Source organism: Gordionus sp. m RMFG-2023, chromosome 4 (assembly GCF_954871325.1).
Source record: "Gordionus sp. m RMFG-2023 chromosome 4, tfGorSpeb1-WG-v2, whole genome shotgun sequence".
Lineage (NCBI taxonomy): Eukaryota > Metazoa > Nematomorpha > Gordioida > Chordodea > Parachordodidae > Gordionus > Gordionus sp. m RMFG-2023.
Genome location: NC_088778.1, coordinates 27,334,440 through 27,358,024, shown reverse-complemented (window position 1 = coordinate 27,358,024; position 23,585 = coordinate 27,334,440). Strand labels below are relative to the sequence as shown.

Below are 23,585 nucleotides of genomic sequence, written 5' to 3'. Positions count from 1 at the left end.
ATTCAGTCTATTAACTCTGAAAAGAAATTCTATGTAAAGGAGGAAGGAGATGCATGAAATGACCATGGACACTAAGAAAAAGAAGGAGATCAATGAAGCAATGGTATCCGAAAAAGTATAGAATTATTCGTTTTAATCACAAGAGACCGATATAGATAAAGGAATTCATCACAAGATATCGTTATACGTACAAGTGATCTTTTTAGCTAAAAGAAATTCGTTACAATTTTTATTAAAGATATAAATAGAAAATTCATGCTGCAATCGAGCTCGTTTAGAGATCGGATTTTTATCTTGAATCAAATACAAGAAATAGTTATTTTATAAGAGATCTTTATTACAGGGAATGGTTATGGTTACAAGAGATTGCTACCGTTCGGATCGTGACAAGAGTCATTATCGTTACAAAAGAGCGTTATCGTTATAAGAGATCTTTATCGTAGACATTATGGACAAAAGAGATGCCTTAGCGAAAAATGGTGATAACTCAATGTTCAAGCTATAATCGGACACGAATGATAGTTAGACTAAGAAGACAAGGAACAGCCGTAGTTAGAATTTAGAAGACATTAGAGACTAAGAAAAATAGATTTAGAGATAAAAGATCAAGGCCAAAATCGAAGATCGCAGAATGTGTGATCTAATCTGAGCGGAGGGATATTGTAGAGATGCAAATTTTTGTTATAATGTTTTCAAGAGATATGAAATTAATTTTTGTAATATTCATATTTCAGGGTATTCTACTTTATTTTAATTTAAAGATGAATTGGATGTTAAAATGAATAATTATAAAATTTGAATAATTGTTGGATAAAAAAAAATTATAAAAGATGATTATACAATATAATAACATAGCTTTTTATTTTACGCTTATAATTTTCCGAATTATTATCAATTTTTTTTATATTATTTTACTTTCTTTTTTAATTTTTCTCTTATATTTTTTTACTTTTATTTGATAATTAGTATTTATAGTTTATGGTTATGAATAAAACTTTAGAATAACAAAGTTGGTGACTTTTTTAAATTTCTTACAAATTATGAATTTAAGATTTCATTATATACGATATTTTGTGTGAATGTTTTATCATTTTTTAAAATTTTTCCTTGTAATTCTGATGGCAAAATCATAATTTTCATATTATTTTGAGATTTACATCTAGTAAGAGCCACATATAGTTGTCCATGGGCAAAGACGGGCTCAGGGAGGAATAAGCCTACATGATCAAAAGTTTGTCCTTGACTTTTATTTATTGTAATCACAAAAGCGGGAATTATAGGAAACTGTCGTCTTTTTAAAGTAATGGTAACTGTTCGTGGGAGAAAAACTCGATAACCCTTATTAGTGCCTGTCAATACCTCAGCGTCGATAAAATTAATATGTAAATGTCGTATGATTAAACGGGTACCATTACAAAGTCCTTTCTTTGGGCTCAAGTTGCGTAATAGCATAACAATTGTACCAACCTTAAGTGTTAGCTTGTGAGGTGGCATACCGGATGGAGTTTGTGAATGCAAAAATTCTAGTGGAAAATTCATTATATCATCCTTATTATCGCTTTCAATGGAATCTGCACTATAATAATGTTTGATAGGGCCTGAAATTATATTAATAATATCGTTGTTGAGGGTAAGTGCAATTTTATTTTTGGTGGTTAATATTATTTTAGTAGAAAGACTATCTATATCAGCAATTTCTATAGAATTACCATACACACATTTTATTAATGAATCATTTTAAAGGGAATAAGGTGGGATTTCAACACTATTTGTAGGAAGATCAGAATTGCTGCGTGATAGCCCATCTCCAATTTTAAGTAACCAAGCATTGTAATCAACTTGATCTGATGAAATACGCATATTATCAATCAAATGTATTATTTTAAAATGACTCCATAAATATGAACTTTTTATACAGGACTCTATAATATCGAATTTGGAGCCTTTAGGCACTACTGGTAAAGTCTGTCTAAAATCACCACCTAATAAAATTACTTTTCCGCCAAATGGGTGGGAATTTTTCATAATGTCTTTAAGTAATCGGTCAATGCATCGCAAAGCGTGTTTAGTCATCATTGTGGCCTCATCAATAATAATCAATTTGCTATTTTTAATATCTAGAGCTAACGAACTATGTAAATTCATATGGGATGTAGAAGTTTCAAAGATAGGCACAGGTAATTTAAATCCGCTATGGATGGTTCTTCCCCCCTTTAAAAGAATAGAGGATATGCCGGTGGTTGTAAAAGGCAATACAATTTGATTTTTTGCTCTTATATAACACATTAAGGTATTGTAAAGATACGTTTTACCTGAACCTCCAGGGCCATCCACGAAGAAATATCTTTCTGGAATATTTTCTAATTCAATCGCTTGTATAATTAAATCAAAAGCATATTTTTGTAATCGGTTTAATTTAGATATACGCTCGATTGAATCGGCAGCTTCAACATGGGCATCATAATGTTGTTTTGGGGGGATTTTTGTAGGTGAAGGAAGATTAAAACTTTGACAGCATAAACCATGATCAAGAAAAACGTTTTCAATGTCCATTAAAGCCATGTTTATTGCAATTACTTCTGAATATTGACGCAAATAATCTTCAATCATCATAAATCTGAACCTATTCCATAGATATGCAGGATTTTCAGGCTGACAAAAAATGCAGATTAAGGCAAAAGTACTCCGAAGTTGTAACGGCATTTGATATATTGATCCCTCTTCTAAGCATGATTCCCACTCTTTATCATCTGATAACAAATTTCTTTTAATAGCTGCCTCTTTAAAAGTACTCATTAAAATTCCATTAATAGTTTTTAAATAATCAAAACTTGTAGCCCCGCAAACATGAAGTAATAATAATTGAAGGAAGAATCGTTCACCAGAATTAGGATGAACGGAATACATTCTCGAAATTACATTTAATCGTTTTTTTCTTAGTTTCCAATGGTAATTTGTAAACACATAATGATAAGGTATTTCCCCATAAAGATATTGTCTAGCATTTAGATCTGTCTTATTTGACTCAAACCATGCCGTTAAAGTAGTATGTTTATTTTCTGATCTCAATAAAGCATCTCTTTCATGTCCAGCAGTGAAATATACTGGCTGTTGTAAAGGTAAATGAATTCCTAAGCGAATAACTGCGTGCGAGCGGTCATGCATATTATTTTCTAATAATCTCCACATTGGTTCACATGCACTCACATATCGCGCATTTAAATGTGATTTAATTTCGTCATGAATATTTATATTTGAAGCAACATTAATGTCAACATTAGTACAGTCATAGCCCTTATAAATATACTTAAAGATATATTTTACCGATTTAATAGATGTACAAATTTCCACGTTAATATGAGCATTGAATTTTAACATCAGATATCGATTATAACGAATAACATAACGATTATCCGTAGGTTTACCGGAAAGAATTGTAATACCATTATCTCGCCTTTTATAATATGGATACCCAACAATATTTGGTCTTGTTTCCATTTGAAAATCCTTCGGAAATTTTTTGGTACATATGCCATTTTCCTTGCAAGGCGATTTGGGGTTAAATATCCCGCAAGGACCATGTATCATAAAATGGGTAACAATTTGAAAAAGTTTAGGATCGAGAATTTTATCTGGCATTTTGGCACAAACAAATTTATCTATAGCTTGAGATGTTTCAATTTTGCTATCATCGTTTAAAATAATAAGTATATGGGCATGAGGCAAACCTCTTTTTTGGAACTCGATTGTATATATAAAAGCCATAGATTTACCAAATAAATTTTTTTTATTTATATCGAACAATAATTCATTTAATTTCAATTTAAAAACACGGGCTATTAAATCTGGTCTATCTGTAGGACTTTGCCCGGGAAATAGATTTTCCTTAATTTCACGCCAATTAGGATTGCATGTAAAAGTAATAAACAAATCAGGTTTGCCAAATTTGAGCACAATGGCCATTGCATCGTGATAGCGTTCTCGCATATTTCTTTGAGAACCTTGAAAAGATGATGGTAATATTACTGCTTTGCCGGGAATTATATTGTTTGACTTTGTTTCCAAGTAGTCCATTAATCCAGAATATTCATCTACTCGTAATTTTGGCTGATTTTGTCTAATAAAATTTAAATTATTCGCCTCGACCTGTAAATAGGAATCAACAATATATTGTTGTGATAATTTCCCAGCAAAAAGGATTGGGTTGAATTCATTTTCACGAATTACTAATCTAAATATTTTAAACTGTAGTGAGATATTTGCCCTTGTACGCCCTGTATCTTCACCCTTTAAATCTGGTTTCCAACCAGGGTCACCAAAAGAAAATAATAGAGGATATACGATTGGATCAAGATTAGGGCTTAATATATTTATATTTATCAGATCACTACCATCAACTCGAGGATAGACCTTGATATCCCGTTTAAATGGGGGTTCACCATCATCATTTGTAAAAATCATAGCTACTTCATCTATATTAGGAATGTTATATCTTCGCTTGTCACTTGAGCGATCTGCACGAAAAATCATATTGATTTTTTGAACTGGACGATTTTCTTGAATAGCCCTATTTTTTTCTTCTTTCTCAATTTCTCCCAAGGTTTTAAAACTAATAGAAAATGGGTTATTCTGTCTTATTAAAATCTAATCTTTTTAAGAGATCCTCATTGCAACCAGAATTTTCTTTCATGTGTAACCTGCCATTAACAGCCTGGGTGGTCTCAAGGACATATAGTTGTGCAAATTTAGGAGGCATCCCAGTGGAAGGATATAAATGAGATGTTCGGTGATAAATTTGCCCATGAACTCTAAAACAATATGGGCCTGAGTTTAAACTATTAGAAATCTGTGCTCCCATGGATGCGAACGCAAGTGAACTATTATAAGATCTTATATATTTCATAAAGTTTGAATGAAATTCATTGTTAGGATTAGATAAAAGGTCTTGTAAAAAAGGAATATATCGGATTGATGGTATCTTAACTTTACCCTTATGACAGCAATTTTTAAATTTGCCATCTGTGGGTTTTTCCAATAAAAAATTTAGAGAATCGCAATAATCGCACTTAGTGTTGAGTAATCCACAATAATGTTCTTGTACTAATGATGTGCAGAAATATTTATCTAAAATAAATTTGAGGCCTGCTAAAAATTATACATATAATTTAATATTTTTGTGATTATTCAGAGACCTGCAGACCCGGTGTAATTGTAAAATCAATACCATCAAAAATCAATACGTTATTGATTTTTATAAATCTTTGATTCGACATTTATATATGAATCACAAAATTTTATAAACTCAATCATAAGGTCCATTTAATTTATTTGAATTCATAATATCATTTATAAAACTTTGAATCAACAATTATATAGCACTTCACAAATTACAAATAATGATTATACAAATATAAAATATATAGGATATCAAGAATTGTAAAATAAATAAATTCCCTGATAAATTATATAAAAGAATAGAAAATCATATTTATCATTTTAATATATTTAAAACTATTAAATCTATTTTAAATAAAATTTTTACAAATCGAAAATGGCCGCCAATATTTATAAAGCGATGAAAAAATATATAATAAATAAATATTTTATAATTTTAATGGTCGCCAATATATTTGAAGCGATGCAAACATCTTAAAAATCTATACGGTATTGATTCTACAATAGCAATATATCACTACGGTATTGAATCTATAATGATATCAATACGGTATTGAAGTTACAATGGGTATTGATTTCACAATCAATACACCGGCTCTGATGTAAACATATGCCAGGCTTATAATAATTTTTTCTAAAATATTCCATGGGTAATTACGATTATGTGGCACATACTTATTTTATCTTATATTTTACCCGTCAAGATGATAGTGAAATAAGAATTTTCTTTTTTATTAGTTGATGAAATATATTTTTTATTGTGGACATAAATTAAAATTAATAACCATATACTTCATGAATAAATAATAAATTTTGAATAACTACTGATGATGGATAAATCAAAAATTTTCTTATCTATCTTATGAGATGTGATTCAGAAATTTATATTTATTAAAATATTTGTTATACATAAATTAAAATTTTTAACTTGGTTTGTTTTTATTGATTTGGGTAGATTAAGATTTTGGTGTATAGTAGATTTTGGTAGTGTCTAATTTAAAAAAATTTATTACATAAATTAAAATTTTTAACTTCGTTTGTTTCTATTGATTTGGGTAGATTAAGATTCTTGAATGGTACATTTCGGTAATATGATTCGTAGAATCTAATTTAAATAAATTTATTTGTTAACATAAATTAAAATTTTTAACTTGGTTTATTTTGATTGATTTTGGTAGATTAAGATTCTGCTGAATGGTACATTTCGGTAATATATATCGTGGAATCTAATTTTAAAAAAATCTATTTGATAACATAAATTAAATTTTTTAACTTCGTTTGTTTTTATTGATTTGGGTAGATTAAGAGTCCGTTGAATGGCACATTTCGGCAATATGATCCGTGGAATCTAATTTAAATAAATTTATTTATTGTCATAAATTAAAATTTTTAACTTGATTTGTTTTTATTGATATAGGATCACTGAAAAAATTATACTTAGATATTGTACCAAAGGTATCTTGTGTAGGAATCTAAAAAAAATAATAAAATAGATTTTAATGGCCCACAGTAATGTTCAACTTGTTCTTGATTTTCAGTATCTTCAAGATGATTGGATGTTGAAGCAATAATACAATTTGATTGTTTATTTCCAGTATCTTCAAGATAATTGGATGTTGTAGGAATAAGACTTTGCTCATTCCTTTTCTTGATACGACAAAGTGCCTGTCTCTTTCTAGCTTTCTCCTTATGTAGATTTATTATTAAAATTTAAAAATATAAGAATTACTCAATTTTATAAAAATAAGTTTAGTTTAAAATATTTATTATTGTGGACATAAAATAAAATTACTAAATATATACTTCATAAACATATTTATAAAAAATAATGGAAAATATTAGAATAGCCCCTCACCTAATAAATATATATTCGGAATCACATCTTAAAAATATAAAATTTACTCTTGTTTAAGCAATAATGCCTTCTTTAGATTTTGGTAGTATGAAACGTTCCATTGTTTGGTTTTGTTGAATGGTATCTTGTGTAGGAATCTAAAAAAAATAATAAAATAGTATTTATAAAAATTTTAACTTACATTGCCTATGAGATAACCTTAAAAAACTTATTTAATATTATATGTATTTATTATGTAAGTTTGAATTTTGTGCAGGAATCTAAAAAAATAGTATTTATAAAAATTTTAAATTACATTGCCTATGAGATAACCTTAAAAAACTTATTTAATATATGTATTTATTATGTGAGTTTGTTTTTTGTACAGGAATCTAAAAAAATAGTATTTATAAAAATTTTAACTTACATTGCCTATGAGATAACCTTAATTTTAACTTACATTGCCTATGAGATAACCTTAAAAAACTTATCTAATATTATATGTATTTATTATGTAAGTTTGTTTTTTGTGCAGGAATCTAAAAAATAGTATTTATAAAAATTTTAACTTCCCTAAATCTGCCACTTAACGTGGGTAAAATAGAATAGATAAATGAATTTTCAAATATAAAATAAGATGCTCAGATAAAACGTAAGTATATGTAATGTTCAACTTGTTCTTGATTTTCAGTATCTTCAAGATTAAGATGTGTAAATTGAAAGTATATGGTTTTGCTCGATGTGGTGTCTGTTAAAAAATATAATTATTTACTGATGATTGAGTGTCTGTTAAAAAAAATATCAATTATTGTAATTATTATATGTTTTGTAATTGTTTTTTGTATTGAAATTCTTTTTTTGAAAATGGCGGTTCGATTTGGTTTATGAATGCGTGTTTGATATGTTTAAGCTATGATGATTTTTATTGAATATATATATTATAGATTTGAATTCCTTAGCTCTTGTAGGATTATCTGCAAACATTTTTTTCATACTAATGTTCCTTCCTGCCTATTGCCTCAAAATACTTCTGAAATGCTTTCCATGATTTATAGGAGATTAAATCCATTTTGCTAATATGATTTAAATTGACTTAATATTGCTATGATAGATAGATAAATTATAGATATATAGAAAGAACAATATATTTGACATCAATTAAGACAAAATATTTACATTTTAACTTAGAAATATAATGCTATTTAAAATAAAATATAATATTATAGATGGCGCTAAATATTATGGAGATTAAAACTACAATTTAACATAACTTAAATACTTCCGAATTTGTTAATATTAATTAAATATTATTAAGAATCACTCCCTATTTAAGTAGGACAAACGTCCAATAATTAAAAAAGAAGTTGAATATTACATAATATATTAACAAAATTATAATTGACTATTATCAGGTAAAATATTTGACTATATAATGTCACAGTTGTGACTGTGACTCCTATAATCATTTTGATTGGACAAATAATATTTAAAAGAAAACTATTGGCTAAATTTGATTGGCATTTTTTGAGGATTATATATATAGATACTAATTTTATATATTTAAATTAAGTTTTAAAAAACAATAAACACCAACTTGCGGATTGAATATTATTGACTATATATTATAATTTATTTATTTAAAATATAATCACATAAGTAGATTTAAACCATATATTAATAGACTAAATGAAATCTAACTAATAATTTATTTTACTTAATTAATGAGTATCTAGTAATTTAGTTTTTATAACTTATTTATATAATAAAAAGATGGATCTCAACTCAATTAATAAAGGATATAGAATCTTTTTTACCTGTAATGCAAAAAAATTTCATAAATTTTATATATAATTTTATTTCAATTTTTACATCTTTAAAAATTACACATGATAACTATATTAAAAGTACTATAAAATAATAAAAAAATTACCTTGACATTAAAATAATATGGGAATAGATAAGGAATAAATATATATTACGATTCAATATGGAAAGCAAAATTGAAAAAAAGAAGGAAATACAGCACGTGATTATATAAGATAATACCTTCTTTTCCAATTTAAGTAATGCGCACCTGATTAATACCACAATTAAACAATCAGAGAATACTTCATAAATACAATTATGATATTTTCTCCCAGTCCTCAAAAACTTATTGTAATCAATTAAACATAGATATAGACTCAATGTATTTTCCGAAAAATTGCGAATCCTCTCTTCTAATATGGCATCCCTTAATTATTTTTAACCTAATTAGATGGAAATGCCCCATATCTATGCGCCTAACATTGTATGATATTAAAAGCTTTAATGTATAATAATAATAAAAAATTAGTAGCTAAATCAAATGAAAATCTTATGTCATGTCATTTTAACACTCAATACTAAGATATTTATAATAACTTTTAAAAGTCAGGTTATTTTCGATGATTTTTTTTTATAACATGGAAAAATGAACGATGTTATAATTAAAGACAACAATGAAGATGACGAAGCCTGGTTATATGGAGGTTTTAATATAATATATTTCATCTTATTTTGCATCTTATGCTATTTTATAGACTCTAAAGAAACTGAGGAAATTGATAAGAATAAGTAACTTACATTATAACAATTTTATTCTATCCTTTATTTTAGTGAAAACTTATTGAAACCTGATTCACCTACTATAATTGCAAATGAAAATTTGGTAAAAATTTTTTATATTAAGTTTTATTTATATTATCAATATTTACTTTTATCTATACACATAATAAACAGGTTTTGATATGATATGAATTATTTTTTACTTCTAATTTGATTAATTTATGTTTATATATATATATATCTAAATATCAGGGACATAAGGCCCTGTGAAAAATGGCCAGAAAAGTGAAATTGATTTAAAAATCCTGGCTAGTCTCCTCCCATTAAAAGAATTTTTTGCAAAACTTAGATAGGTTATTAAAAAATATTATCAATTAACCAGCTGGAAAACATTAAATTAATCATGTATTCATTTATTTTTCATATATTGAATTTCCCTTTATAACAAGGCTAAAATCCATTTTTTATATATTAAGTGACAGAATCAGATGATTGCCTCAAATATACTATATCCCCCCTCCCCCCCACCAATCCCACCCTAGGACAGAACCCAAGCTGGCTTCTAAAAAAATATTATCCTTGCTGAGATTAACTCAGAACCATCAAATTAGAAAGTGAAGCTCTTATTGAAGGCCATAGATGCTTTCCAAAATTATGATTTTTTAATAATATATTTACTATTTATTGGTGAAGAACATATCATAATCATATAATAAGAATGAATATTTAGAATAGTTAATAGATTTAATTATAATAATCAGGCCATTTATGAATATAGGCATATTCATAAAATTCTCAGGGAAGGGAGACTAGTATATTTAAGGTGATTTGAAATATTAATTTGCAAAAGAGTATTTAAAATTTTTCGAACATATTTTGGTTGTCAAAAAAATAAGGTTATAATCTGTGTTATGTGAATTTTTTAAACATGAATATTAAAAAGAATCTGTATCTATTGCCAAGAAAATACAAAAGATACAAGATTCTTTTTAGAATAAAGGATATTAGATACAGAAACATCTTATTAAAAATGTCAAAAAGATACTGAGTACAAGATACAAAAGGATCTTATATCTTAAATACAAGTATTGGCAATATTACCCAACTTTGATTAAAAGGAAATAAGATACCAATTCACTTAAACACATCCTTTGGCAGTCAGCATACCTCGAAAAACTTACAAATTGGGTAAAATATGGATTGCCTAATTATAAAAAAATCCCTGGGCCATCCTAAAATAAAAAAATCTGGCTCAGATCTGAAAATTTGAATAATTTTTTAAATATGTGCTTGGCCTAAAAATTATACCCTTGAAAGTCTCTGCTAAAATAGCCATGCTAAAATATTAATAGCTCTCATTGGGCTTAAAATTATTATATGGAATTTAAATATATTTATTCAATTATACTAAATAATAAATTATCTATACATTTATAAAAGATGACTTTAATTTTGAAATTATGAATATTGATATCACCTTTTTAGCCAATATAGCTTGCCTAAACTGATATTAACATGAAATCTATGATCCCTAATAATATAGTATGTTTAAATCAAAAATATAGTTAATCAATATTATTTTTTTTTATATTATGAACTTTATTTCAAAATAAAATGTTAAGATATGGGTCAGGCCAGACTTTAAAGATTTTTAGTGTGAATAACAATTGTGATAACCAATTTTAAAATTGCCCAAATCGGGCTGTTTAACAACACTAATCCAATGTGATAATGTTTATTTCATTACCATTGTTATTGAAATCATTTATTCAAACATAATATAAAACCTCCAAATGCCTGTTAAAATTTTTTCTATATTGCACCATATATATGTTGGCCAAAATATCATAGCCTTCATTGGATTTGCCTTCCCATCTCGTGGAGGCTATTTCATTAATAATTATAAATTTTTATATTAAAAAAAATATTTATAGGAAGACACATCTGACATACCATACATTACCAGTGAGGATAGTGGGAATTTGATCAGGAACGGGTTTGATCAAAATGCAGCACTTGAAGTGACAAATATAGAGCTTGTAGAAATTCAGTACGCTCAGAACAACGATGGTCAACATGGTGGTCTCGAAAATGGTTTTGGACCAGTAGATCATACAGACAAAGGCTTGAATGGAGGTGGAGAAGGAATGGAGGAAGAAGAGGAAGAAGACGACGTTCAAGTCACTATAAGGGATATCAAAGCAAATCCTACTCAATACAAGTATACCATAATCTTCCCAATTTTAAATAAATGTTATAAAATTAATATTTAAAAAAAAATATATTTAGTTATCCATTCAAGGGAATGCCATTCAACAAATCCTTAAGTATGTACATATTTTTTTTAAAAAAAATAATAAATTCTTTTTCTTACGAATAGTATTGCTAATCAAGTCGTTCTTCTGACCACCAATAAAATTTGTGGTTAAGTCATAACCCCCAAAACTCGAGCTACCCAAATTAGTCGACTAAGCTCCAATATATTTTATTATCAATTTGTAGCGCTGATATATCTCTTATTTTTGGGGAAAAAAATGATAATCTTATATATATATTTTTTAAAAGAATCCTTTCGGGGTTTATAAACGTATGCATCGTTTAAGTAGTCGACTAAATTGGTTGAATAATCGAATAATTTGGTTGTTCGGGGTTGGAGTCAATTTTTCAACCCTAAACCTCTACTTCAGTCACGTTTTAGTCAATTAAGCTTTTAGTCGTTCGACAACACTAATTATGAATGTAAATATTTCTCCTTTAAATGCGTTATATTTATCATCGCGATTAAAAAATATTACTCATTTGATGCCAAGAGCAATCAGGGCAATCCATAATTTTACTTATAGTAACATTTTTTTTTTGTGTAAAGGTCAATTGCCAGGCGCTAAATTTAGCAAAGTAGGCACGCTTGATTTGGAGGAAATAGGCAAGTTCAATAATATCCCGATATACGATGTAAATTTGGAAGAGCTCGAGGACAAGCCATGGAGAAAACCGGGTAATAAATAAAATATTATGCTTTGAACAAAAAAAATATAATAATGCTTTTAAATAAAAATAGTAGCGTTCCTAATGGCAAAAGGATGCTGAAGTGTAAAAAGAAAGAAAGAAAGGAGAGTAAATGACGTAGGAACCGATCAGGTTCAAATCAGGAGTTTACTAAAATTTTAATATTTTCTGATTTATTTATCTTAAGAGATTATTTTTTAGGGGCCTTCTGAGCGCACATTTGTGCTAGAAAGTTTTTTAAATTTATATATATATGTTTAGGAGCAAGTCAAAAAATAATATAATATATATAATTTATTATTAATCTCTCTAGGGGCCGACATTACCGATTACTTCAATTATGGCTTTACAGAAGAAACCTGGAAACTTTATAGTGAAAAACAAAAAAATATGCGAACAGAAAATGACGCTTTCGAAAAAATTAGACACGTTATATATAATATTTTATTTATTTTATAAAAAATTATTCAACCTTGAAATTTGCAAACGAATTAGGTATATTATGAGTAAAACAATTATGTTGTTAATGTTACTGGTAATACCACAAATTAAAGAGACTGGCCTGGTAGGGCTGATGATTAAATCAAATTGAATAAAATCACGATTTTAATTCTCCTTTATAACAAAAATATTTATAGATTTTTTTTAATTAAAATTTTTGATTTCATCTTTGAAAGATATTTTTTATGCCATAAAAATTACAAAAAAGATAATCTTGTAAAAGATTTTAGCATTATCAGATAAAATTTGATCAAAAATCTTTCTCCTTCTTCAAAAAAAGGAAAACCTTGCCTTAATTAAAATTATGTTTTTTTATTATACCTCATTTAACTATATTTCACAATAATTTTATATGTTGTGGTGTGTCAATCCTAATTTTTTTTTGGTATATTAAACTCTTATGTTATATTTTTTAAATTTAATTTAATTATATGTACCTTTTAATAAATGTTGATTCATTAAAGATCAATTTCACATAGTTTTATAAAAATTAAATTAAAATAATCAACCTTTATTAACGTTTAAAATTTTATTTTACAGTCATAAATTATTTTTAAGATATAATTTTTTGGTTTAAAAATTTTTAAGGAAGGAAGAAAAAAAACATGTTCGAAATGTGAGCATGATTGAAAAATACTCATTAGTTAATTTTATCTAAGGGTGGGTGTAGTTTAAAATTATTTATTTAATATTATATTTAATTATAATCGAAAAAATCTTGACTTAATCGTTTTTTTATAATAAAATATTCTGATTTTTGCCAATCCTTTGGCTTAGTATGGATGGCTAAATCACACCTTACTGTGAAGTCTATTCTAAAACGGCACATCGAGGTTTAAACCAATTTAGCCACCCTAAACTGGTGCGCAGATCAATGTATTCAATTAAATTTCTCATGGGGTTAATATAATACTGTATCGTCTTTATTTTATTTTTTTTTTACAACCTCGGGAATTTATTAGCGAAAAAAAAAATTTTAAATGATTTTTTTAAATTTTACAAATTTAATTTTATATAAACTTATTTTTCTCGAAATAAACAATTTTTAGATGATACCCGGCGAATTTATGAAACCTTTCCTCATTCCCGTTCAGATGCCTATGGGTAAATTTTGATTTATACATTTTATTCATGTTATTTGTCAAGGTTCTGAATTGAAGCGAAACACTACCCGGGTCTGAGTTTTATAATGCGCACAAATTGGGCTTTGGCGTTTTACTTTCTGTTAGTATCGTCGATTTAAAATTTTAACTAACGCTTGCATTTATAGTAAACGCGTTTTGTTCAAGCGGTGCGGATTATAATACTGCTTTATTTACAAAATTAAACCTATAAATAGGTATAATTTATAAATATGGAGCGAAACGATGAAAACGCTATGATAAAATAAGAAAAAAATATGTTGCTAATGTAAATTTAGAAAATTATTATCGCTGTGAAGAAACAGCTGTGATTCCGATAGAGTTAAATACCGCACCGCTCGACCAAATCGCGTTTACACGAGACCCTTGGTTTTTGTAAATTGTATTATCGTCTGCCTTTTTATTTCATTAATTTCTAAATATTCCGTTAAAAAAGATAAATTATATTTATTTTACATTTTTTATAATATTAAATTTAATTTACACAAACAACTAAGAAAGGATTTATATTTTTAGTGCCCCCCCCCCCTTTCCTCTGCCATTATTCTTATCTGGTTAACAAGATTTTGTCGGCTTTTTTGCTAAAAAAACCTAGTTCTTGAAGAAATTAGACCAACATGCTAAATAAGTGAATAAAAGATTTTTGGGAAAAGCAAATTAGTTTGCGTTTTTTAAAAAATATTTTCCAACGCCCTTGTGATTATTGAAATGCATTAATTTGCGTTTGCAAGGCAACATTTGAAACGCACAATTTGTGCTCATTATAAGATACTATCTATACCGACCACTAAAAACCAGCCAATTTTTCTGAGCTTGGATCCTGTAGTCATTTTAAGGATTTCTCTTATGTTCAAATTCTATTACCACATAATTCATTCTTTGATTTTTTTTTTTGATACTTTAAAATATTCATATTTATCAATTTTAATGATTTCTTTTAGTTCCAAGGAAAATAATAAGTAAAATACCCCCTTTATGCTTCTTATTAATAATACCATTTATATGATATACTTTATTATATATATACACCATCTTTTAGAAGTTAAATGACACTTTAAGAACAACTGAACACTCGATAATTTGTTTTTTAGTTTTAATATTTACATTATATATATATTTTTTTGAAATTGATCAAACCAAGTTAATCAACCGCCGGGTGAAATTTCGAACGAGATTAAGTCAGAAAAAACGGATCTCAATGCTTCGACCTATGATGCAGCCATTAGTAATGATCACGGTGGGCTCACAACGATAGCCCCCGAACATGCCAAAGAAACGGAACAGTATCATATCTTACATTTAATAACCAGGGAGGGGGATATCCTAGGAAAAAGAATTACAGGAATTTTTTGGAAAAATATATCGATTTTTTTTAAAAAAAATATTTAAATCAACCAATTTTATTCTCGTTAATATTCTATTCGTTATATATTTTTGGCGAAATGATAGTTTTGTTCTTGTTAGTATAAATTTGAATTTTTCGAAAGAAAAATAAAATCAATCTTACAAACACTAACCTGACAGCTAGTGTTGTTAAACGGCTCTTGAGCCTTTTTTGAAAAAATGGCTAATTCAATATTTTATCCAGAAAAATATTACACAAGTCTGAAGACAATGCTCATGGATGCCACAAAGGTCTAGACATCTATTAGCGAAATCTCGAGGTGAAAATATTTTTCTGGCTAAAATATTGAGTTAACATTTTTTAAAAATAGGCTCAAATCAATCGAGCTTTTTAACAACACTACTGTCAGCAGTCCATCGAAAAACTACGTTTTAAAAATTTTAAATTATTTTAAAAAATAATATTTATTATAATGAATGAAAACTGGAATTTTTAATGAATATTTATGATAATTTAATTCTAAAGTTCCGAAAATTTGTAATAAAATAAGATTAAGTTTTCATAATTTAATTTTTTGGAGCGTTTCCAAAAAAAAATTTCCTAATAACCGCTCCGTTCTCGCTCCGGAATTTTCTCCAAAGTACCTTCCCTCGTCCAAGTCCCTTATCAATTCAGTAACTTATAATCAAAATGTTCTTTCTTTTTTTTTAAAAAAAAGTTATCAAATTGATAAAGAGTAGGAATATTTAATTAACGCTTGAAAGCTTTAATACTAATTTCATAGGCTCAAAAAATATTTGCTACCTATTTCCGTTATATTTTATTTTTTACCTCCTGAAAAACTGAATAAAATAATATTTAGAAGAGGCAATTTTGACAGATGATAATAATTTAAAAAAAATTGTTTATTAAAATCTATTTTAATCTTCTCTTTTTTTAAAATTTTTATTAAGATCAGCACAAACCTCTTTTATTACTTTCTTATTCTTGTTTTAGAAAAATGCATTTTTGCTACAATTATATATCATGCATAAACTAATTTTTAAGTCGCTTCCCTCCCCCGCATCAACTGACTGGTACTCCATTGTATCAAAAACATGGTGGCCCTCAAATGTCTTTACCCCCCGTGAGTTTTGACCCTACGGTACCACCTCCATCTCTACCACCTATATCGATATCTTCCTTACCTCCATCCATCATACCACATATGAATATCCCACCACCCGGTTATCCACCTCCAGCCTTTTTGCAACCTGATGGTAACTTAAATATGCACGTATCTTTCATAATTATTTACCTTACTCTACAAAAATAATTAAAAAATTTGTTTACGGAAATATGGATGAGTTATCATATTAGAAATCTTTTAAATACGATAATATTAATATTTCTAAAACATATAACCAAAATAAACCTATACGATGTAGATTAAGCCATAAGATATCAATTATCCAATTCGTATAGTTAAGACTGAATGTCATTACACATTATATTGTCTTATCACCTCTACTCTAGGTCACTTCATTCCACCACCGCATCACCTACTTTCCTCGGTCCCACCGCAGTACATGGGTCTTCCCCCGCCTTCGGTGCACCATCCTCTCGCTGGTTTAGCACCTCGTTCTCACCATCCATCACATCACGCTCCTTATTACGACCACTTAAATTCGCACATCAGGCCCCCTCGTTCTTACCGCCCTGCCAGGCGTTATTATTATGGTGAGGAGGATGAATATAAAGAGGAACGGGAAGCTTTCAAAAGGAACTTCCGACGGGATAGGGAATACGAGGAAGAACAAAGGAGGAAGTACAGCAAGAGACGGACTAGGAAAGAGGATGAAAATGAGGAAGGGGGTGGCGAAAATTCTGACGACCCCAATGTTAATGCGAAGGAAGGTAGGGAAGAAAAAGCTCGAAAAACGGGAAAGGCTGGATCTAAGCAAGGAGAAGAAAGCGAAGAGGAACAAGACAGAAGACCCGAAGAAGAAGGTGAATTAAAAAACAATTGTGAACCTGTTATTTTTTAATTTGTTGAAAACGGTCCGCCATTTTATTTAAGTATAGTTTTTACTAATTGGATAACATCCCTGTTTTAATCAGGACCAGGTTCTGACAGCTCCACAACCTGAAAAATTTGCTGCATTTGCATTCAGATCAAGTTTAGAAAAACTAAATGGAATCTAGTTATTTCATTCTCCAAAATCGGCTCCTACTACAGTCTTTCAAGGAAAAAAAATCCCGATTATGAAGGTGTCTGAATCTGCATGGTTGAAATTCACGATGTTGTGTATTTAACATTTTTTAAAATTTCGCCAATATGTATGATACCCTTTTAAGTCACCATTTTTGAAATCCATTTATTTCGATGTTATTGCATAAAAATAAACATGGTTTAAATTGCTATCACATTTTATTATTTTTTTTCGCGAGAAATAGAAGATTTTAATGAGATAAGAAAATATTTATTTTAAATAATACATGCTATATATCCAGTGAACTTCCCACTAAAATTGCTTGCCGCTGTTGAGGTTTTCTTTTTACTATATATGTTTTTTGATCCAAGTTTGGATGCAAGAAAAAAGGCATCTTATAAAGGTGGCTATATGAGCTTTTCTGATCTTGCATTGATATAAGTGTTATATTCGTTTGCATGATAACAATATAAAGATAAATAATGTGTGTTTTAGATGTCGAAGACGCCGAAGAAGTAATGGGCAAAAGGGAAGAGGAACCGCCAAAGAAACCCCAAAAGACTCGTCGAAAGGCTGCCACCGAAAAAGAGTGATCAATTTGTTTTTTTTGTTTTAGCCATCGAGTGTGTTTTAAGGCAAAAGGAAATGTAAGCGAGTGTGGTTAGGTTATATCTGTTATATCCCATTCAAATTTATTTCTTACATTTTTTGATATTTTTAGACATTTTAACAAATTTAACTTTTAAAATTAATTTTATAAAATCTTAAATAATTTGAAGATTTATTAATTAAAATAAAAATTTCGTTAGAATTATTTTTTTAGAGATAGGAAACATAGTTTAGCATAATAATAGGAAGCTCCTGAAAAACCAGGGCATAAATATCGACAGCTATTGTAGTATCAATTTATAAATCTCGGGATGTTGAATAGTGTTGTTAAACGATCGAGATAACTCAATATTTCATCCAGAATAACCTGAAGATTTTGCTTGTAGAAGGAACAAAGGTTTGGACATCTATTAGCGAAATCTCGTGGCTTAGGCAATATTTTTCTGGGTAAAATATTGAGTCAGCCGTTTTTAGAAATCGGCTCAAAACGAGTCGGTTAACAACACTAGGTAGTGGGTTGAATTATTCAAGGGTTAAATATTTTTATTTTGTTTGGTTTCAATTAATCGATAATTAAAAACGGAAATTAAAATAATTTAATCATTGTTACAAGATTAAGATTGTCATGCTTTCCTCTTATATTTTTTGATAATATAGCATTTGAAATTTACATAATATCGGTGAATCCTTTTTTTTAAAAAAAAAAATAAATAAAAAATAAAATTTATAATTTGTTTATATTACTCATATCTATTAAGTGCCGCTGAAGATGACCTAGAAAAATCTGGAAGCGAGATTAGCGCCGCCGATAATGATGACGCCCTCTCTAAGAGCAAAGCTACACCCAAAAGGTCCACGAGGGCCGACGAACAATATTCGGAAGTCAGCAGCAAGGAGAGATCGGGTAAAATTGTTATAGATTTTTTTTTAATGATATACACAATCTAATGAATGGTTCAGTCCGCTACTTGCTTATAGAGATCTGTAAACAATGGTATATATTCTTTTTACCACTATAAAGACCAATCACAGCTTCTAAAATATTATAGGTAGAGCTACATTTTTATTTATTTTGTAGATGAGGGATTTTTGACTATATATGAATCTATAATTTTCTATGTTTTGTTTGTTTAAAAATTTTATGACAAAAATGCAAAATACCAATCGTTTTACCCCGGTCTCCCCTACTCATCACTGCACTGAAGACAGACGGAACTTCTTTTTTTATTCTATCAGAGAAAAGATTTATTCATTCTTTATTAAAAATCTTCTTTCTTATATCCCCTATAAATTTCGAATAAGAAAAAAGGCACAGAGACCGAAGCGAGGTGGAAAGGGAGCCCATTCACCGCCACAACTCTCACTATTATTACGGACCTCCGGCTCATCAACCTACTCAATACAGCTCTTATAGGAGGGCGGGCGATTATTTTAAACACAGCAATGCTCCATAGTAAAAATTGATAATATTTTTTTTTTGAAGAAAGGAATAAATTTAGAATAAGGTGACGGAGGGGAGTATGGCTATTTTTTTGGATGCATGATCTAGATTTTAGATTTATACTAAGCGGTCCATTTGATCGTGGATGGTAAGGGCATTATACATTTCATATATTCTAGTCGTATTTCCTTTTTTAATTTTGTTTTCCACGCAAATCAGATCGGTTTGCTTTTAAGTTGAAAGTTGGGATTAAGTTTTACGTTCAAACTTACTTAAAAAACCTTCAGTTAGCCTATTTTTATATATAATGATGATTTTTTCATGATATATAATATTATTTTTTTTATAATTGATTGAAAATATACATGTACCTATAATATCAATCATTGAATTATTATAAGATTTTAATAATATTCGTTCTTGTTACGGGTATTCCTAAACGACTTACGTCTGTCACATTCAAAATGGATATTGGCCATCATGTGTCATTTGAAATTTTTTTTATATATTTTTAATTTATAAATGATTTCACCTCAAAAACTTTCTCGCGACCCCTCCTGGACATCTATCCTTTAAAAACATTCTTTTTTACTCCTTTTGTATACTTTAATGTCCTTTGATAATGCAATTTTAACAAATTGCATTTAAATTTGGGTATCCTGGTTTTCTGACCCGCAGCTATAACAGATAATTTTCGATATTTTATTTCCGGCTAATGTTTTCATGGAATAATAACTTTCGAAAGAGTGATTTGCTCATCATGTGACGCTTCTGCTGCCGTCATCGGTAAGCACAAAGTAATTTTACTTTGAGTCCAATATTTGCTAATATAACCTTTTTTATCCTCACTTTACTGTATTGAATATTTATTAAAATTTAAACGTTAAAATAAGTGGATTGCGCCATGATCTACATATGAACTATTTATGATTTTGAATACCTTATTTTTGATATATCGATCACGTATAATATATATATGTTTTCACAAGTAACAATATAAATAAATAACAACGAATACAAGGTTGATTTAATATATTTATGTAAATTTACATTAACTTTTCTATTCTATTACACGTTCTTTCTTCCCTTCCTTTCCTCCTTCCCTCTACAAAATATTTATTTTTGATAAAAAAGCTACGATCACTCTTACCCACCCCCAGAACCTCCACAAATGGTGCACTCTGGTCAACCATATCCATACGATTCTTATCAGTATAACAAGCCGATAGTTGTAACCAGGAATACCAAGGAAATTATCCCTTCAAGGCGTACTAGAGACGATAGTAGACAGTAAAATATCTTTACATTTACCCCCCTCTCCCATAATTTATTTTTTGAATATTCAGAATTTTTTTTTTATACAACTAATTTATTTTAAGCGATTATGTCAATCGATGTAATTAGCTAGAAGATTCTTTGGTAACAATAGGTTCCCACATTTTATTTCATAATGGACCCAAATAAGGTAAATTGATAGATATCACGGGTTTGGGCTGGACCTAATATTTTAAAAAATATTTTGGGCCGGGTCGGGCGAAAAATTAGGCCCGATACAGATCACTAGTATACACTATCCTTATTTTCTATAGAAATGTTTTTTTCTTCATTTAAGGAAAAATTTATGAAAGTTTAGGTTCAGCTAAATTATAAAGGTTCATTGCAGCTATATAAAATATTTTTTAAGATTATTTTTACTTATATTATCAACGAATAATATTTTTTTTATATTCGAACCAAACTACTCAAAATAAAAAAGAGAATTAAGATTTTTTTGAGAACACTCATGCAGGTATTTTATAGAAATCTTGCCCCAAAATTCCAAATATTCTTTGATAAAAAAAATCCGCAATTTTATTTATCTTCAAAGATTTTTGCGTAAAATTTTGGACCAAAATATCGTTACCAGAAAAGCTTTTACACACCATCCCCTCCTCCCACCCCCCGGATTTGTATATTTTTTAGCCACTTTTTTTGAGGCATTTTTAACAAACGCTTTTTGTTTTAACAGCAGGCGGAGAAGCAAGAGGGAAAGTCGAAGCCGGAGCCATGGTAAGCATAAAAAAGTTGTCTCTTCATCTCATCGTAGAAGTTCCAGCAAAAAAAGGAGTAAAAGGCACAAAGAAAAATCGAGCAAATCTAAGCGTTCCGTATCCGAAGATTCTGGCAAACACCACGAAAGGAAACGGGCTCGAAAGAAAGAACGGTTTTTTTTAAGAAAAGAATCTTTTAAAATTGATTGGTCAAAAATTAAAATATAATTACACTTTATGTCTATTTAGCACCTTTAAAAATGATAGGAGCTAGCGGGATCACTGATTATACACATCCTACTTTTTTTAAAAAAAATATGATTTTATTAGAAGTGTGTCTTCCTCATCTAAATATAACAAAAGGCGAAGCAAAAAATACGAAAGCAGAAGCCGACGAGATTATGACGATGATTACGAACGGTATGCGTTACAAATTAAGAGATAATTTTTTTTTTTAAATAATAAAATTCAAGGAATTTATCTTTTATTAGGCTATCAAAAAAGTGTTTTATTTTTTACCTTTTTTTGGGGCGCTTTTTGAAAAGTATCTTTTTAGTTTTGCCAGAAATATAATCTAGCATGGAGTACTTACCCCATGACTTCTCTTTTACTAACTTTTAACAAATACCATTTTTAAAAAGCGGGATTGTATAGGATTTAGATCTCATTACCTTAGCAGCTTGAATTTTTTAGGTAAATTATGCCATATTTAATTTCCGATTTATTTGGGTTCCCTTTTTTTAAAGCAAATCTGGCAAAATTATATCGAGCGCTCCTGACATAGACAAGCCTCGCACTCTATCCAAAACCAAGCTTTCCCTCGAGGAGAAATCGGCCACATCGAGCGGCCCCGAATCCAATTCGACTCACCACAAAAAAAGCGAAAATATTTCATCGAACGACGCCAAAACGGCGGAAGGTAAAAAAATGGGCAAAGGTGGTAAGAAAAAGGTTAACGAGACTAGTTCCGGTGATGGTTCGACGACTTCTTCGGAAGAAGAAATAAGTCAATCGGGGTCACCTTGAAATTAATTATTTGCTTTTCCTTTTTTTTGTACACCATTGTGAAACGCCAATAATTTCCTATAATTCTTGATATATAATATTATATTTTTGAAAATGTGTATATTTATGTATTTTTCTTCTTATGTACATTGAATATTTCAAAATGCAAGATATTTTTTTATAAAGAAAAATTACAATAACATTAAATAGGATTTAAACATACTCCAGGTTTTTATATAAATGTAGTTAAAACTTTTTTTACGTCATCCATAAGGGTAAAAAAAATATTTTGGGGAAATATATTTATTTTAAAAAAATATTTATTTAGACGACAAATATTTTTCTATATACCAACTTCTCATTACTTTTAGGGGATTACAATTATTGATATTTAAGAAAACTTTAATAAATCCAATTTTCAGATTTACCATTTATCAAAGCTCTTTCCTATATCCTTTTATATTTAACCAAAATTTTCTTTTCAAATTTTATTTAGAATCAATATTGTCCACCAATTAAGTATGTGAGTGAATTTATATCTATTAAAATTTATTAAAACTAGGGCGAAATAAGAAGGAATAATGGAAAAACATTTCTTTTTTTTGGTGCTTGCAAAGTAGGGGAAAAGTAAACTTTACAAACTCATTGTTTTTGAGAATATATAGCATAAATTTATTTCTATTAGTTGTATTTTATAAGTAGTTAGCATCTTTTGCATA

The 23,585-nt window shown here is 28.6% G+C and overlaps 2 protein-coding genes across 3 annotated transcripts; one reads left to right on the top strand and one right to left on the bottom strand.

Annotated features, from left to right (window-relative positions):
* Positions 1-1,008: 1,008 nt before the first annotated feature.
* LOC135928778 (uncharacterized) lies at positions 1,009-4,530 on the bottom strand. The gene is made up of 2 exons (XM_065465241.1): positions 1,908-4,530; positions 1,009-1,697 (listed from the first exon to the last, which is right to left on the bottom strand). Exons 1-2 carry the CDS (start codon positions 4,528-4,530, stop codon positions 1,039-1,041), a joined length of 3,282 nt encoding a protein of 1,093 aa, XP_065321313.1. The 3' UTR covers positions 1,009-1,038.
* Positions 4,531-9,412: 4,882 nt separating this feature from the next.
* Positions 9,413-23,091, top strand: LOC135928072 (pre-mRNA 3'-end-processing factor FIP1-like). 2 transcript variants are annotated; one of them, XM_065464405.1, is made up of 18 exons: positions 9,413-9,519; positions 9,571-9,604; positions 9,647-9,698; positions 11,530-11,816; positions 11,885-11,922; positions 12,462-12,590; positions 12,915-13,030; positions 14,152-14,206; positions 15,386-15,527; positions 16,637-16,848; positions 17,105-17,578; positions 18,277-18,370; positions 19,149-19,294; positions 19,693-19,843; positions 20,966-21,121; positions 21,843-22,034; positions 22,192-22,281; positions 22,608-23,091. In XM_065464405.1, the coding sequence occupies exons 1-18, from the start codon at positions 9,462-9,464 to the stop codon at positions 22,885-22,887; spliced, it is 2,706 nt and encodes a 901-aa protein (XP_065320477.1). In that variant the 5' UTR covers positions 9,413-9,461; the 3' UTR covers positions 22,888-23,091. The 2 variants fall into 2 exon arrangements, with proteins under 2 accessions (XP_065320477.1, XP_065320476.1); XM_065464404.1 differs by having other exon boundaries at positions 21,840-22,034; positions 22,608-23,088.
* Positions 23,092-23,585: the final 494 nt, after the last annotated feature.

What these genes read in the sequence shown, in the direction of transcription:
- LOC135928072 (XM_065464404.1), top strand. Translation starts at nt 9,462, where the DNA reads ATGAACGATGTTATAATTAAAGACAACAATGAAGATGACGAAGCCTGG. An exon ending in CATGCCAAAGAAACGGAACA is followed by an intron (nt 15,528 to 16,636) that starts GTATCATATCTT and finishes CTAATTTTTAAG; the next exon opens with TCGCTTCCCTCCCCCGCATC. An exon ending in AAACACAGCAATGCTCCATA is followed by an intron (nt 19,844 to 20,965) that starts GTAAAAATTGAT and finishes TTGATAAAAAAG; the next exon opens with CTACGATCACTCTTACCCAC.
- LOC135928778 (XM_065465241.1), bottom strand. Translation starts at nt 4,530, where the DNA reads ATGATTTTTCGTGCAGATCGCTCAAGTGACAAGCGAAGATATAACATT. An exon ending in TATAGAGTCCTGTATAAAAA is followed by an intron (nt 1,698 to 1,907) that starts GTTCATATTTAT and finishes GTAATTCTATAG; the next exon opens with AAATTGCTGATATAGATAGT.